Source organism: Anabrus simplex, chromosome 12 (genome assembly GCF_040414725.1).
Source record: "Anabrus simplex isolate iqAnaSimp1 chromosome 12, ASM4041472v1, whole genome shotgun sequence".
Taxonomy (NCBI): domain Eukaryota; kingdom Metazoa; phylum Arthropoda; class Insecta; order Orthoptera; family Tettigoniidae; genus Anabrus; species Anabrus simplex.
This window is the reverse complement of record NC_090276.1, coordinates 38098124-38116720: the sequence shown is the minus strand read 5'-3', so window position 1 is coordinate 38116720 and position 18597 is coordinate 38098124. Positions and strand designations below refer to the sequence as shown.

At 39.2% G+C, this 18597-nt stretch overlaps 1 protein-coding gene across 1 annotated transcript in view; it reads left to right on the top strand.

Annotated features, from left to right (window-relative positions):
• The window catches only part of LOC136884064 (glycosyltransferase 25 family member), a 78112-nt gene that overhangs the window by 29956 nt on the left and 29559 nt on the right, over positions 1 to 18597 (top strand). Inside the window, exon 7 of the mRNA XM_067156089.2 lies at positions 1975 to 2032. Within this exon, the coding sequence (XP_067012190.1) occupies positions 1975 to 2032 (58 nt within the window). The remainder of the gene's footprint in view (positions 1 to 1974; positions 2033 to 18597) is intronic.

The following is an 18597-nucleotide window of genomic DNA, read 5'->3' as shown; positions in this document are numbered from 1 at the left end:
TTCTCAAAAAATAAAAGAGTGAAAATGTAAATAAATCACTCAGTGAGGTAAAACCGATCATGCAACAATTTTATAAGAAAAAGATTGGGGTTCCTAAGGAAAGAAGAGCTACAGTCCAATCCTGGATGTAAATGCTGGAAAGTTAAACATACAGACAGCCTCCAAGAATTAAGTAGTGCTGAATGACATCTTAATGAGATAGTATAAATTCACCATTGGACAGCTACTGGTTTTAACATCTGAAGCAGAGATGCAGCTTGTGGAGTGTCTGTTGAAATGTATAAAAGAGGTTCAAATTGGAAAAGTATTGAAAGGGAGGAATGTTAAATGTGGTAGATGTATTTTCTCGGTGTTACGCGGTGCAGGGTCAACCAGAAGAAATGGGGTTTTGAAGTGGATAGTACCTTGTGCGTATGTGGAGAAGAATAGACCACAGCCCTTTTGCTGCAACGTAGTTCATGCCCATTCAGTTGCACAACAGAAGACCTGGTTAAAGTGAAGCCAAATGCACTTGATGTCACAAGGTTTTGGGCTCGCATAGTTTAATGTGGCTCATCGTCACTGAAGAATTTATATTATGTTTTATGTTTATGTTATTTCCTCATATTTAATTTAAAACTTATGTATGCTTCTGACACGATAAAAATAAATAGTGGTCATAAAAGAAAACAGTGGTGTTAAACTTAGGCGTTTTATAAATGTTGTTTTCAAGTCTCAGATGGTCGTAATCACTTCTTTAAAATGAAATGTCCATTTAGGTGATAAATTAGGTAATTAATGAAATTCTTAAATTTAAATCATTTAGGTAATGTTAGTTGTATTTTTAGTAACTTACTTATGCCATTTCAGATGTTAAAAACAATTGTATTAAATATGTGAGCATTGCCTTGTTGAATAAAAGAGGAAATATTTTCCTCTCAGAAGAAATGTATAAAAACACAAAGCTCCAACTTTTATTGATTGCTGCCAAAGAGGAATATTAGGATTAACATAACTACTGATCAGATTTAGAAGTAAAAAGAGCAGAATCATTATTCAGGCATAAGATATAGCTGATCGGTTTTACCCCACTCAGAATCTCATAATTCTGAGGTGCTAATTATTTTCAACATTTTAAAAATACATTTTCAAAATATTCTAATTCAAATTGATACATTTTTAAAAATAAAAATAATTCACAATTGATTGTATCTGCCCCACTTTACAATACTACAGGCTTTACGCTTGATACTGGGAAGAAGAACATATTTCACATTTATTGATCTGGGAAAAGCTGTAGGCTGTTCCAAATGACGAAAATTATTGGTATTGATTGGTACCAGATGGTTTAATATGTGCGTTGTGGAAGTACTTACGACTGTGGAAGAAATATTTATTAAAAATGAGTTGGAAATTGATAGTCTTGATACCATTTCCGATGAAATAATACTCATGGCAGAGATAGAAAATGAGATGAATTGAACATCAGAAACTTTGATGACTGTCTTGTCCAAATAGAAACCAAAATAAAACCACAGCTTTGGTTGTAAATAGGATGTTTGAGAAACTAATGATAACATATTGATAAGCACATTTTAACACTACAATGCATCAATGTAACTGAGAATTAGTCATTTAAAATTCAAATAAGTGGTGTTTTAATATTATATGTTATTTTTAATAAGATAAAGGTTCTTCAGCAGCTGGAGATGACCCACACATAAGGTCAAAACCAGTACTGTAATGTAAAATGTTTTACGTACCTTATAATAAATAATAGTATTGATTAGGTGGAAAGTCCAGTCTTTATACTTGTTCTCATTGGAATTATCAATACAGGAAATGAAGGTAATAGATTATGATATTGTGTAAATACTCCAGCCTATTAAAACCAAAGATTAAGAAATAAGAGTATTTAATACAGATTTGATATTGCAGTTGTACCGAGCAAAGTAACCTTTCTCTAGCATCTCTAACTGTGTTGTTGTATTACAGACCTCTCACTATGGGTGAAGTCGGTTGTTTTCTGAGCCACTACAACATCTGGAGACATGTGAGTGTCTTAATAATGACAAGCTAATTGGCTATATGTTTGTAATAATTTATTGATAAATGCATGTATTAGAGCCCCACATTTATTGTAAACAGATTTAGGCTATAATTGTAATTGGAGGCCCCTTTATTTTTTGACTTGTGTGATAACTGTATTATTGTAATTCATTGAGGGCAGTGGAAAGGCAAATTCTGACTATAAAGCCATCTTAATTATCCTTCTGATTATACTAAACAAAACCTATTTAATAAATGCTAGAGGACCCGTGCTGCTCCGCAGCATTCTTTATTAATAGATCGGCTGACTTGTCTTGATGTGCCTGTTGTCATTTTGTTTTGCCTGCCCTTTAATAAGAAGCCACAGTTCGTAGTCTGAATTCATCCATTCTGGCGTCATCATGCCGTCTATTTGGTTAAAAAATCTATCCATCTCTTCGCGTAGAAGGCAATGTTATTTTTAATTATTTTATACAGAACGGCTATCTTGAGAGCTCATAGGCTGGTCTCGAAGGAGTGTTTCTTGCCATGTAGAGAATTTTTTTAAGATACATGGCCTTCACTCTTTCTAGTGTAGCTAGATTATCCTTCGATAGGTGTTTCCACATAGTGTCTAAGGCATATGTCATAATGGGGTCTGTTTGTACGTAGACTTTTTTCTCTTAGCAGCATGCAAGTTATTATTGTTAGGAATGCTCTGCTATCTGTTGAAGATATTCGGAAGCTTGGAAGGCAGGAAATACTATTCTTCTGTGATGAGAGGAAGTGTATACTCTCTGGCTTGACAGGTAGTAATCAAACATGGCTGATGCAGAGACATTTCTAAGGATGAAAATCACATGTAACAGAATATTAATTAAAGTGTTAGTCGCTTAGCAACGTGCCAAGTGCAGAATGTATTGTGGTTTAGGGTAAGTTCTCGCCTGCATTTATTGATTGAATTTAATGATTTGATTTTATGATTACTCAAATTTGGCTGAACTTAGAAGCCTATCAACGTCTCATGATTCAAATGACAAAAATGAAGCAAATCGGTCCTGTAGAACAGACAGACAGATTTGCCAAAGCTGTTTTTAGTGAACTCTTTTAATATATAGACTGAATTTTCACAACTTCATTGTACTCAAAATAAACTTTTAACGTATTAGGTCATGTTCAGTACATATAGTACATATTAAAGAGATGTTAAGTACAGAACAAAAATGGCAAATCAGACACCAGTGGGATCTGAACCCAAGTTTTGCATCACTTGCTTTATTCATTCGAGTTATGTTGGCCTTGGTTATATTTGTTCTTTTGGAAAGGATCTAAGCTACAGATTCTGTACTTCATATCTCTTCAATACACATATATACAGGGTGGTCGGAAACAATGTGTACCGGCTATATATACGTTAGAGTGTTGGTCATACTGACAAATAATTTGAAAAAAAAAATTCAGTATCTCGCAGGGATGTAATTTGATCAGCTGCTGAACTTAACCAATCATATCACTTCGCGGGCAAATTCATATGGGGTTTGCAAGGCGATATTGCTAAATCTGCACGTGACTTAAGACCAGCTTGTGAGCCATGTCCAGAAATCAGCATCAAATACAAATACACAGTTGGTATCAGCCAATGTCACCATAGCGCACTTGATGTGGCACGGTCCTGTCAGCGCAGAGGTTTGTATTCAAACCCCTCTCCTGGCGAAGTTTTATTCTTCGACCGGTGCTCTCAAGCTAATCTTAAGCCACGTGCATATGTAACAACAACGCCTCGCAAAGCCTATTTGAATTTGACCACAAAGTGATCTAATCGGCTTGCTTCAGCAGCTGATAAAGTGACAACGGCGCAAGATATCGGTTTATTTTCTTCAAATTATTAACCGCTCAAGCTGGTTGTACGTGTACGGACGTACAAAACATAAGCCTAGAGCGGTTTGACGTATACCTGTACGGACTAGGCTAGCGATGTTTTAGATGTACATCTGCGTGCCATCTGTTGGTTGTCAGCGTGACGTTTTAGCACTGTTCGCAGCACAGGGTATCATTCTATGCAGAGGAGTATCTTCTACCGTAATGCAGCATTGTGTTGGTGTAAAAAGAATTTGTTTCATCAACGTCGATTGTTGTAAACAACATTGCGGCTTCCTCGCATGTTTCATCAACGTCAATCATTGTAAACAATATTACGGCATCTTCACATGGTCTGTATTTATCTAATGCAGCTCTCGAACGCATATTAGATGAAAGTAGTGATGAGAATAATCCAACTGATAATGAAAGTGTTAGTGATGATGATAATGGTAAGGTGTGTTCTGCCTGAAGGCAAGTCCAAACCTCGGCAGAGCCGGAGTTTACGTATGGTTGGGTGGCCAGTTCTTTTCTGCTCCTCCATTCCCATACCCCCCAACAACAGTGCGTGGCAACCCATCCAAAGCTTGGTCATGCCCAATGTTGCTTAACTTCGGAGATCTCACAGGATCCGGTGTTTCAACACAGTAGGAAATTACATGCGATGTACATACTGATACTAATATATAAGTGAATGCTCACCCGAGTGGTCATGGACACCTGTTGATTCAAATTTTATTCCAACAACAAGGTAATTAGGCATTTTTTGACTTTGCATTCCTCCGTTTTGTATGTACATACGACATCTGGATGATATGAATTGCATTTCCACTTATTTTAACAAAATCAGACAAGTCATTTAGAAGTTATAGCGATGTTTGTGACAGCATGTAAGATTGTGATATTTTTCTAAAATTTATTACCGCTGTACCCTATATATAACATAACCTGTCTTGACTGACCGACTGATTGACTGACTCATCGTTGCCGAGCCAAAACTACTGGACATAAAGAAATGAAATTTTGGGGATACAGTGGAACCTCGATTGTCCGTTTTTGGAGGGACCCCGGGAAAAAAAATGTAAGATACAGGAAAACGGATAATCCAGGAACGAATTAAAGCCATCAACAATTTGGCTAAACATCACAACAGCCCTAATGGGTCTTGGCCTACCAAGCGACCGCTGCTCAGCCCGAAGGTCTGCATTTTACATGGTGACTCATGGTCAGTGTGACGAATCCTTTTGGCCGTTATTCTTGGCTCTCTAGCGGGATCGTCATCTCACCGTTAGATAGCTCCTCAATTAACGGTAATCACGTAAACAGATGGACCTAGAATTGGCCCTTATGTCCAGGTAAAAATGTTCGACGTTGCCGGGAATCGAACCCGGGGCCTACGGGTGAGAGGCAGGCAAGCTAGATTGTGTGGCCGGCTTCATACATTAATTACTGGTAGATGAGTTACAAATCTCGATATTTTACATTCACTTTTACTGGGGAAACTTCGTCAATTTCCCGTGAAAACTTATTTTATGTCAGCGACTTTGATCAGCCAAGCTTTTCGAAATATCTAATAAATGGAAAATTCTAAATTCCCATGGAGGGACTTAGATATTTTTCACCAATAGAGCATGTCAAAAACATATCAGATGTAAGGCTTTTCAGGCGTTTGCTCTATTAACCAGCGTTTCGTCTTAGGTCTGACACTAGACTCGTCAGAGTGGGATGTGTCAGATCCTACCCACTGACGCTGGGTGTATGCAGGTGAGCTTATCAGAAGCCTATTTATGAGGCACAGTCTGATAACTGCATACGGGAGATAAATCTCCACAATGGAATTATTGCCCGCCTAGCAATTCCGAATGGAAAATTCTAAACACCCAGCGTCAGTGGGTAGGATCTGACACATCCCACTCTGACGAGTCTAGTGTCAGACCTAAGACGAAACGCTGGTTAATAGAGCAAACGCCTGAAAAGCCTTACATCTGATATGTTATATCTAACAAATAACGCCAAGCAAACAACAATCGATCGCAAGTAGTTTTTAATTCTCTAATCTAATCAAATAAAGCACATCAGATACAAAAGCGCCCAACATGATGGCAAAATCCCCTTTTAAAAAAATTCTTCCATTGTAATTTGGTCACCGGTATACCGTTTGTAGTGAGTTTCTGGAAATCTTGTACTGCGTAAATTAGGCCTACATCTACTTTTGAACTCTAGAATATAGTTTCTCAAAAGTTCTCCAATGTATTAAATACTCAATTCTGCCCGTCGCTAATCGCAAGCAGATTGGAAATAGAAAACAAGCCCCATCAAAACTCCAGAAATTTCAGTTTATTCAGGACCTAAAGCACAGCTGATAAGCGTGCTTACTACACAAGCCAGAGCGAGTGGGAAATGGATACGAACTTTTAAATGTTACGCTGCGCAAATAAAATGAATGTTGTGTTTATAAAGACATTTTAACATAAAAAAGTAAACATAAAAAAATCTCCATCTTATATTAGGGCCAAAACAGTAATGTCTTTACAAATGTAAAGTGTAACATCTCTTCTGGACTTGAGAACGTAATTGTATCCGATCATATTAAAATACTAGGTTCATGTAAGGAGGGAGTAATTTCAATTCTTGTCCGAAAGGCCAACTAAAGTAGGGCCTATATAGTGCCATGTGGAAAGTGCGGAAAACCTGTTCGGCAATATAATAGAAAAAAGGCAAAAGTAAACATCTAACCCTGCACATAATGTAGATATTTTATAAGTACGAACATTTGACGAAACTCGTTCTATCTTCAAGTAGAGCTGTTGAAATATGCTCTGTCTCCTTCCAATTTTTGTAGCCACTCTGCTTTATGATTTCCGAGGTTTCCCTAAATAATGCCAGCGTAATACAATGCTAAGATCGTCCCTCAAGCAAGTTCACCGCCGATCGTTTTCCCAGTACAGTACTAGCTCTAATTATCGCAATGACAGGACGTTGACATCAAAATCCATAGGTATGTCGTAACCGTCCTTTCATGAGATAACTTTTTCTTGAAAAATGCTTGATCGAGGATTTAGTGTTGATGGGATGGATATTTGTGGACGGTTGATCCGGGAAATCGTTTCTTCGAGGAACGGATAACACGGGATGTTTACAACATGATTTAATTAGGATGTTACCGGACCATATAATTTGAACAAATAATTCGGGAATACGTAGTTTCCGGGAACGGATAATCGAGATTCCACTGTATATTTATATTACAGTGTAGGAGCTCACTAAGGAATGATTTTCAGATATTCCGTTGCTAAGGGGGGTGAATTTTTAAAATGAGTACAGTATATTTATATTTTAAAACTTTACAGTTTAAAGATGTGAAAATTGGTTTTTGGAATCATCTTTAAAAATAAACACTTTTTATTTCTTTTCCTTTCGGGAATCCACGTAAGGAGGTTAAATATAAGTGAAAAGGGGTTGAATCTTTCTTATGAGGATACTTACACATCTCTGAAACTGAAGATGCTACATGCTTAAAAATTGGTACATTAAATCTCCTTTAAAAATAAAGAAACACATATTTTATTTGTTTTCCGAAAATCTACTTAAGGGGGGATGAAAAGAAGTAAAAAAGGGGTGAATTTTGAAAATTAGTATATCTCGAAATCTTAACGTGTTACAGACATAAAAATTGGTATTTGGAATCTACTTTAAAAGTAAAGAAACACGTAAATTTTTGGTTTTCTGAAAATCCACTTAAGGAGGCGTTAAAAGAAGTGATGGGGTGAATTTTTAAAATTAGTATATCTCAAAAACTTAATGTGTTAAAGACGTAAAAATTGGTAATTGGAATCTCCTTTAAAAATAAAGAAACACATATTTTTTGTTTTGGAAATCTATTGGGGGGGGGGGGGGGGGATGAATGGAGGAGAGGGGAAAGAAGTGAAGGAGGAGTTGAATTCCTTTTATGAGGATACTTATATCTTAAAAACTGAATATGTTACAGATGTGAAAATTGGTATTTGGAATTGTTACCTCTACTACAGTGGTAACACAAAACAAGGCACAAACACAGTTAAAAGGAGAAGGTAAGAGCACAATATCAGAAATCACCACGCACTCGGAAAAACATTAGCCGACATTACGCAGATCTCCAACCAAAACGTACATAAATATCAGTAGGGCCAACTAGTGAACAACAAACTGGGAAGGTGAAAAAGGCTGGGAACCTACCAAAGGCATGGACATGGGTTAGATAGCGGATTCCGAAACTAAATCACCGTGATCCTTGGATTTGAAAAATATTATTTACAAAATAATTTTACAAATACATTCCAAATACAATTCCAAGTTACGAGCTATAAGTTCAGTGATATACATAGCTTATTTCGTAGCAGTGTAAATTCAAATTTCAAATCAACTATACATCTAGTTACCAATGCTGTTGTACAATGCAATTTACAGTGATGTGAGAAAGGTTATCCAAAATCTAGCGTACCTAAAGTGATACAGAACTACCAGAGGCAAACCTCAAGGGAAATAATATTAAACTACAATCTACATATTTTAGTGAAACAAGTAAAGGGAATGCCTCGGAAACGAACAGGTAAGCCCAGCTGAAAAACTAAGGCGTCATAAGTAACTAATTTGGTGAATCTAGGCGAGGTTAAGGCAGACTCCTGTATGAAAAGCTAAACAGAACATTATGGAAATTTTAGCAGGAACGGAATTCAAGAGTGCTTACCCGAGGAGAGTGCCATCCCGGAAACCGGGGAACGTTAACCAGACAGGCTGCTCGCAGACAGATAAACCAAGACCTACAGAATTCAGGATACAGAATTGATTCAAACACTGCCTCGCTCACTATATATAGGAAATTCCGGCCTTTGGAGCAGCCAATCAGCGTGCACAAGCTCCCTATCGCCACCTAGACTCACCAATCACAACCTTACTTTCGATCGCGAACTTTGCCTAACATTCTAGAATACGCCTGATCGCGAATGTCGTATTTCCAGAACAGTCAGAAATATTTTCTAGAATACATTACCCACAAAACAACACACCCTGTTCCCTAATTCATGTAACTTTCTGGATCCTTCCAGTAAATATAGAACAGAATTCTACTATTTACAAATACGTCACCAATCTTACACAGTACAGGTTAGGTCATAATAAATAAAACATCATATTGTACTTCACAAATAAAGTCTTTAAAAAAAAAAAAAAAAAAAACCACTTTCCACTTGCACTACATAGTTCACTTGTGACAGGAATCTCCTTTAAAAATTAAGGAATACTTTTGTTTTTGTATTTGGTTTTTGGTTTTTGGAAAATCCACTTAGGTAGGGTGGTGGGAAGGTTTAATAAAGGGTTTTAATTCTTTTTTGGGTATACGTATATCTAAAAACTATGAAGATGTTACCGACGTGGAAATAGGTGCCTGAATCTCCTTTTTTCGATTTTGGCCATCTAAGGACCACGGAAAGTAACCCTGTGCATTCATCTTGATCCTTCTTTTCTCGACTTCCAATAGTTCTTCATCCTTTCACTCTGCTGTTTCCTCCTCTCTTGTGTCCAGATGTTATTATTACCTTTCCTCTTTTCCTTCTCCTGGAAACCCTTGAAATTTTGTATCAACCTGAAATTTGTTCTGTTTTGTATTATTATCGTCTATTATTCCAATCTCTGTCATTTTTTATTCCTTAGATCCACTGGTTGCCATTCTTGCTCATGTAAACCTGGTTAAACACTCGTTTTGTCAGTCGACTGTTATCCATCCTCATTATGTGACCAAAAAATTTAATTCTCCTCTTTCTTAATGTGTCTAACAGCCTTTCATTTTCTTCAATCTTGTATAGACCTTTATTCCTCCTATGTCTAAACTCTCCTTCCTTCGTTTTCACTGGTCCCCAAATTTTCCTCAATATTTTCTTTCGTTTTTTCTCTTAACTCTTCTATTTGGCCAGTTTTCATGGAGAACATGCATTCTGTGGCATACAGACACTCTGGTTTAATTACTGTGTTGTAGCGTTTGATTTTAGTTTTCCTTGAGGGATTCTTCTTATTATAGATATCTTTAATGAGTTGGTATGCTAGTTCCAGTTTTCTTGCTCTTGATCTGTTTGCTTCCTTATCGAGTCCATTAACCTGAATTATTTCACCAAGGTATGTAAATTTATTAACATTGTTGATTTTCCTGTAATCTGTTTTTAGCGCTGTGGGTGAATCCCTAATACAGGGTGACTGACGGGAATCTGATGTTTTTGGCATGGCTAGTACTCTCTCGGTAGGAGGAGTGGGGAGCAGAATTGTCAAGCAGGACACTCGCCATGCGTTGCCGTTTCAGTAGCTATGGAGCAGTGGTCGGTTAATAATGTACGGACAACAGGATCTATTGTTAAAAAGACGCCACCAGGTCCGACTAAGACAGCAAGAACACCAGAAAACATGAGCGTGTGAGAGCCGCAGTGACGTGTAGCCCTGGGCACTCAGTACGTAAACATGCTCGCAAACTCGTAATGAGCCCAACTGAGAATCGTGTTTTGGCTGGGAACGGCACCACGACGCCCACGGTTGAAATGCACACGAAAAAGTCGCTGCACTGTTATAACAGACCCACCATTCTGCACAAATGCGTCGTACGCAAACATACTGTAACAGGAACGCCCGTACTCTAGTATATCGGAGAGCATGAGGAACGACAAGGCGTGTACGGCCCATGCTAAGAGAGTAAGAGAGAAGGGTAGTGAAAGAAAAATTCATGATTAAGTGGATCCTTCAGTTTATTCAATAAAATAGGCAAATAATTATGTCACCTTTTATAGCTGAATTGTAGATTTGTCCCTGAGGGCGTGAAGAGGACGTTGTCCCGCGGCGGCTGCGTCGTCTTGCGGTCGGCGTCGGCGTTGTCTTCCGTCGTTGGTGTTTGTATTAGTGTTGATGACTCGAACCAGAGGCAGGAACGGGGAAATGTGGAGCTTCCACATTTGACGTCATGGGGTACTGGTGTGACACTTCCCTATGGCGAAGCACGCCGAAATAGTTCCCACAGCAGCAAGGATAAAGTTAGAGTCACAGTTCGTATTTGGAATAATACGCAAATGAAACAATCTAGGACCTTCCGAGGTGCGGTGATCAAGCAATTCATAAAGAAAATCGAGTACAGTCTCTGCACTGTACTCCACCAGCATAATACATTTGTTGAAATAAATGACAGTCCAAGTTCCAGTACGTCGTGATTTTCAGATTATCACTGGCACTTAAGATCATAATGCAACACAGTTCAACGGATAGACACAATTAATGCAAGAACACAGTTTTAAACGAATTCAAAGCTGGCACAGTTTATGTGAGAACACAGTCTTTAAATGAATTCAAGCTGGCGAGAACACAGTCTTTAAACGAATTCAAGGCTGGCACAATTAATGCAAGAACACAGTTTTAAACGAATTCAAAGCTGGCACAGTTTATGTGAGAACACAGTCTTTAAATGAATTCAAGCTGGCGAGAACACAGTCTTTAAACGAATTCAAGGCTGACACAATTAATGCAAGAACACAGTTTTAAACGAATTCAAAGCTATGCACAGTTTATGTGAGAACACAGTCTTTAAATGAATTCAAGCTGGCGAGAACACAGTCTTTAAATGAATTCAAGCTGGCGAGAACACAGTCTTTAAACGAATTCAAGGCTGACACAATTAATGCAAGAACACAGTTTTAAACGAATTCAAAGCTGGCACAGTTTATGTGAAAACACAGTCTTTAAATGAATTCAAGCTGGCAAGAACACAGTCTTTAAACGAATTCAAAGCTGACACAATTAATGCAAGAACACAGTTTTAAACGAATTCAAAGCTGGCACAGTTTATGTGAGAACACAGTCTTTAAATGAATTCAAGCTGGCGAGAACGCAGTCTTTAAACGAATTCAAATATACAGCCGGACCGAGAGACGAATTATGTCGCGACGTGCTTACTTGCACACACTCGCTGACTCACGGCTTACTGCCGACTCACTCCACTCTCTGCCTTCAGCACACTGCCGTCGCATACCGCACACTCTCTTTCTGCTTTACTGCAGGCTCTCTGCTTACATTCTGCCTTACCCCAGGCTGGCGACTCGCTTATATTTCGTTCATGCAGCAATGGAACACGAAGGAACCTTCTGCGTGACGTCGCTTGTCCTTGGCCGGTGTTCTGGAACGTCGCGAACTTGCTCGCAGTTCCCATTATGCCTGTGCGCTCGGCGCAAGTTTTAAATGCTTACGGCCGGGTGTTAGCAAGCTTCTCTTAATAAAAGAATGAAACGTGAATGCTCGTAGGGTGTTACCGTTTCATCTCCCCCCCTGCTCGGGAAAAAGAAAATTGCTGGGCGATTTTCTTTTCGCTCATCTCCTAGTAAAGTATTTCTTGAGATTGGCCGATTTGAAGATTCCCTCAACGTCGCTATCTGCCCTTCCTACTTCGTAGGCACCATTATCTAGTGCGGTAAGTATCCTGAAGGGTCCTATGAACAAGGGACAAAATTTGGCGTAAATTCCCTGGTCAGGGTGTGAAACTGCAGGCTTGCGTATTAATACTAGGTCATCCATTTGTAAGGGTTGTCGAAACTTGTGATGTCGTAACTTCTTTTCTCGGATTTGAGCAGCATGTCGTAATTGCCGAAGTGCCTTGGTAATGCGAGCTTGTTGGCTCACTGCTGCGTCAGGTTGATCAGGCAAAACTCGATCCCAAGGTCTGTCAGGGGTGAGGCCTTTATGTACACTCAAAGGGATGTCCTGAATAGACTCATGCATGGTGGTATTGACGATCCTTTGCATAATGGGCAGAACTTCAACCCACTTCCAATGCTGTTGTCCACAATACAATCTACAGAATCTGGCAATTTCGCGCATAACCCGTTCGGCTGGGTTGGCTTCCGGGTGTTGGATAAGGCCGTTTCTTATAAGGTGATGTGTCAGTAACATCTAAGTGGTGCTTGAAACCCTTAATGACTCCAGGTTTCTCAGAAAATACATCTGGAAACTTCTTAAAAAGCTCTTGGATTGCCTTTATTACTTTATCATCATCGTAATCTGGGCTTTCAGCTACATTGGCGTAAAGCGTGAAGTTGTAGTGGTCCTCGTTAAACTCATCATCGATAATGGACGCCATCTGGTCCTCTACGGGTCCACTTGCTCGGGTCGCCCCTCTTCGTGGACGCTTTCTTCAACAGGCGGAGCCTCGCTCATCTTGCCTTCTACTATGCCCACCGGGGTCTCACATTCCGGATTCTTCACGTCATTATAAGTAACCAACTGTAGCCTTACAGATTCGACGTGGAAAAATTTAATCACATTAGCGGGATAATCAATGATTCCCCCATGTTGAATGAGAAAGTCTGATCCAAGAATTAAGTCAAATTTCATTTGCGTCAAGATCAAAAATAGATGTTGGAACTTAACACCACCAATTTCTAACTCAAGAAACGCTTGGAATTTGCATTTAATAGCTTTGTCAGGAACTATGCCTTTAACCTTAACTTGAGCAACCGGCAAGATGGAGATGTAGGTCGTCTCCTGCGCCACATCTATTAATTTCTGCGAAATTAGTGAGGCTTGCGATCCCGAGTCTACTAGAGAGTGGACAATCATATTGCCTAACTTAATGATAATGATCGGTAAGCCGCGTTGTATCTGAGGCTGTCGTGGTGTTGAATCCTCATATAGTAAATCTGCATCCTCTAAATACCAATGGTTAATGAGTGCGCTACATACTACTTCTCCTCCCTCCGGGTTTTCAGGCAGTCTCTTTATTGCTTCGACAAAGTTTTTTTTTTTGTACCCGTAGCTCTTGGATCCATTTCCGTTCTCTCATTTCTTCTCTGTATCTCTGCCTGGTATTCCAAAGAAGCTGCTCCAGGTAAACCCTCTTCCCTGTTCTTATTCCTTACATATTCCGTAGTCTCTCTCCAACGTTTCTCTAATTCTTCCCGCTGGGAGTTCCTATTATCATTGGGTTGATTAGCTGCCTGCCTCCATGAAGGTCCAGGTTGAAACTTAGCCCTCCCTTCGTAGGGGCGATTCCTAGATCTTCTATACCGAAACGGAATATCTCGGCGAGTTTCTCTTTCTTCTCGCGGTTCTGGATTTACTTGAACTGGAGTTTTCATTTCCGTAAAGTTGGTTGTAGTTTCTTTGGTTCGACCTGCTTTTGCTGCGCTCTGAGTGTGCGCAGTATCGAGTTTCCTCAGGACATCATCGAGCTGCTCCAAGTCCTGGACGTTTGCTGCCACCAATATTTCCTGAACATTTGGTGGAAATTGCAGCGTTATGACCTGAATAAGTTCTTGCTCCGGTAAAGGAGGGTCGAAAAACTGCATCTTTTTAAGCTGAGATATGAGATAATCTGAATATCGCGAGGAATTGACGGACGTGTTATACTTTCTAGAGTATAATTGAAGTTTTATCAGGTGCTGAGCCTCAGCACTCCAAAATCGTCTAAGTAAGGCTTCCTTAAATTCTTCGTAAGTGTTAATACTGAATTTAAAAGCGGTAAACCACATTAACGCCTTGCCTTCTAACAATCGAGATGCTATTCGTAAACGACGGTCGGTCTTAACGTGATTTTCTTGAAAGAATTCTTCGAGGTTGAGGAGAAACTCCTTAGCAGTATACTCCTCCTTCCCCGAAAATTTGGCTGGTTTTTCCTCAGTTATTTTAAAAACTGTGGAAACATTCATGGATTCTCCACTAGTGTTGTGAAGGCTAGATGATGAAACATCCTGTTCGATTTGCGATACTTTGCTGTTGAGAGCTTCTATATCTCCTTGGAGTTCAAGTTTTAGGGTTTTAATTTTCCCCTGTACGGAATTCTCAATTTCCTTGACCTCCTTCTCTATGTCGGTCTTGACTTCTGCTACATCGCGACAGATACGAGTAATCTGCGTGTGAGCATTATCTAACTGAGTCTTGACACGTTTATCGGCCTCCTCTTGCTGACTTTTCAGAAGAGTAATTTCGTTTCCCAACTTCATGAAATTATTTTTAACAGATTCATGAAGTTTGTCTTGAATAGACGCGATTTTAGTTTGCGCAAGAGATAATTGAGCATGGGACTCTTGAAATTCTTCCTTTAAGCTTTCTACTTCTTTAAGGACTTCCTGAGAAGAAGACGGGAAAGCAAGTTTTAAGTCCTCCGCCACTTGTGATTTTATGTCTTGCTTAATGGTTTCTAAGTCACGTGTTAATCTTTCATTTATTTCCGTAAACTTAGAATCCATTCTTTTGTTAGATTCTTTAAATCTTTTTTTCAATTTCGGCACCTGCACTATTGAGCCTACGTTCCAAATTATTATTAACTTCTGCAAATTTTTGATCAACAGATTCTGTCAATTTTACAATGTTGGCATCATTAGCTTCCCTTAGTTGACCTATACTAGCCTTAGTGGCTTCCAGGGTCGCGTTAGATTCTTTAAGTTGAGCTCCTAAAGTATTGTTAGATTCTGCAATCCTACGCCCGAGATTAGTGTTACTTTCCGTAATCCTGTCATTTAGACTGATTTTTAAAGCCTCAATGGCAGCTAGTATATTTTCCATATTAATGTCGTTATTTTCACAAAATGCAGAAAATACAATCATTCACCTCATACGTAAAATCACCATTATTGTCCAATGGTAAAGTTCAAAATTTCACCAACACAAAATATCAAACACTTGTGCATAAAATTAAATGTCACCATTATTGTCCAATGGTAAAGTTCAAAATTTCACCAACACAAAATATCAAACACTTGTGCATAAAATTAAACATCACCATTATTGTCCAATGGTAAAGTTCAAAATTTCACCAACATAAATATCAAAATTTATATAAGCCTGTGCATGAATATTATGCCTGAAATGTTTTACATAGCAAGAGAAAGAGAAAAATAATCACTTGTGCCATAAACTTGATCAGAGTTCTGTGCCAAAAGTTTAAAATTTCGTCAAAGTCATTGAATTGAACTTCGTAAAATTTTAACATATTCACTGAACTGGAATTAACGTACGTACTATGCACTTTTATTTGAATTGGTAAGTTAAGATATCACTGATTTCAAAGTTAATTTTTATCACTTTACTCTCTTTAATCTGGCCCCAACGTCACGGGTGCCACTATTCACTACCTTCTCTCTGTAACAGGAACGCCCGTACTTCAGTATATCGGAGAGCATGAGGAACGACAAGGCGTGTACGGCCCATGCTAAGAGAGTAAGAGAGAAGGGTAGTGAAAGAAAAATTCATGATTAAGTGGATCCTTCAGTTTATTCAATAAAATAGGCAAATAATTATGTCACCTTTTATAGCTGAATTGTAGATTTGTCCCTGAGGGCGTGAAGAGGACGTTGTCCCGCGGCGGCTGCGTCGTCTTGCGGTCGGCGTCGGCGTTGTCTTCCGTCGTTGGTGTTTGTATTAGTGTTGATGACTCGAACCAGAGGCAGGAACGGGGAAATGTGGAGCTTCCACATTTGACGTCATGGGGTACTGGTGTGACACTTCCCTATGGCGAAGCACGCCGAAATAGTTCCCACAGCAGCAAGGATAAAGTTAGAGTCACAGTTCGTATTTGGAATAATACGCAAATGAAACAATCTAGGACCTTCCAAGGTGCGGTGATCAAGCAATTCATAAAGAAAATCGAGTACAGTCTCTGCACTGTACTCCACCAGCATAATACATTTGTTGAAATAAATGACAGTCCAAGTTCCAGTACGTCGTGATTTTCAGATTATCACTGGCACTTAAGATCATAATGCAACACAGTTCAACGGATAGACACAATTAATGCAAGAACACAGTTTTAAACGAATTCAAAGCTGGCACAGTTTATGTGAGAACACAGTCTTTAAATGAATTCAAGCTGGCGAGAACACAGTCTTTAAACGAATTCAAGGCTGGCACAATTAATGCAAGAACACAGTTTTAAACGAATTCAAAGCTGGCACAGTTTATGTGAGAACACAGTCTTTAAATGAATTCAAGCTGGCGAGAACACAGTCTTTAAACGAATTCAAGGCTGACACAATTAATGCAAGAACACAGTTTTAAACGAATTCAAAGCTGGCACAGTTTATGTGAGAACACAGTCTTTAAATGAATTCAAGCTGGCGAGAACACAGTCTTTAAACGAATTCAAGGCTGACACAATTAATGCAAGAACACAGTTTTAAACGAATTCAAAGCTGGCACAGTTTATGTGAAAACACAGTCTTTAAATGAATTCAAGCTGGCAAGAACACAGTCTTTAAACGAATTCAAAGCTGACACAATTAATGCAAGAACACAGTTTTAAACGAATTCAAAGCTGGCACAGTTTATGTGAGAACAGTCTTTAAATGAATTCAAGCTGGCGAGAACGCAGTCTTTAAACGAATTCAAATATACAGCCGGACCGAGAGACGAATTATGTCGCGACGTGCTTACTTGCACACACTCGCTGACTCACGGCTTACTGCCGACTCACTCCACTCTCTGCCTTCAGCACACTGCCGTCGCATACCGCACACTCTCTTTCTGCTTTACTGCAGGCTCTCTGCTTACATTCTGCCTTACCCCAGGCTGGCGACTCGCTTATATTTCGTTCATGCAGCAATGGAACACGAAGGAACCTTCTGCGTGACGTCGCTTGTCCTTGGCCGGTGTTCTGGAACGTCGCGAACTTGCTCGCAGTTCCCATTATGCCTGTGCGCTCGGCGCAAGTTTTAAATGCTTACGGCCGGGTGTTAGCGAGCTTCTCTTAATAAAAGAATGAAACGTGAATGCTCGTAGGGTGTTACCGTTTCATCACGATGTTCAACCGACCACTGGTCCATAGCTACTGAAATGGCAACGCATGGCGAGTGTCCTGCTTGACAATTCCGCTCTCTACTCCTCCTACTGAGAGAGTAGTAGCCATGCCAAAAATGTCAGATTCCCGTTGGTCACCCTGTATTTGACATGAATTTAGTCCTCTCAAAAGATATCTGAAGTCCAACTTTTCCTGCTATTTCTTTCAGAAGATTGATTTGCTCTAAGGCAGTCTCTATACTTCCTGAGAGGATTGCTGTCACCAGCAAAGGCCAAATAGTTCCGTAATTTAATATTCCGTTCCTTCATTGTGAAAAATGAAGTTACCATGGAAGTTAGAAGATTGCGCCTAAAAGATCACATAGTTCGTGTTTATTCTTTCCTGGTTACTAACCTTTCAACTCGTGGTCACATATTTAATCAAACAAAATTTAGATAAAAAATTGGATGTATGGCTTTTCAGGCGTTTGCTCTATTAACCAGCATTTCGTCTTAGGTCTGACACTAGACTCGTCAGAGTGGGATGTGTCAGACCCTACCCACTGATGCTGGGGTGTATGCAGGTGAACTTATCAGAAGCCTCTTATGTGGCACAGTCTGATAACTGCATACGGGAGATAAAACTCCATAATGGAATTAATGCCCGCCTAGCAATTCCAAATGGTAATACTAAATTCCCATGAAGGGAATCTTATGTAAAAACTGACCTGTTGGTTTGATGAATACCTGAATACCTGAATACTGTCCACAAAAGGAAGAGGAGAGAACATGAAGGGAATTAGATATTTTTCCACCAATAGAGCATATCAAAAATCTTATGGAAAATGTTGTATGCTCATAGTTATATTTCTATATCAATAATGTATTTATCAGTTAAGACTTTGCGGCCAACAATATGGCTACTAGTTATCTTCGCTTCACTAGTTCACCTTTCAACATTACAAT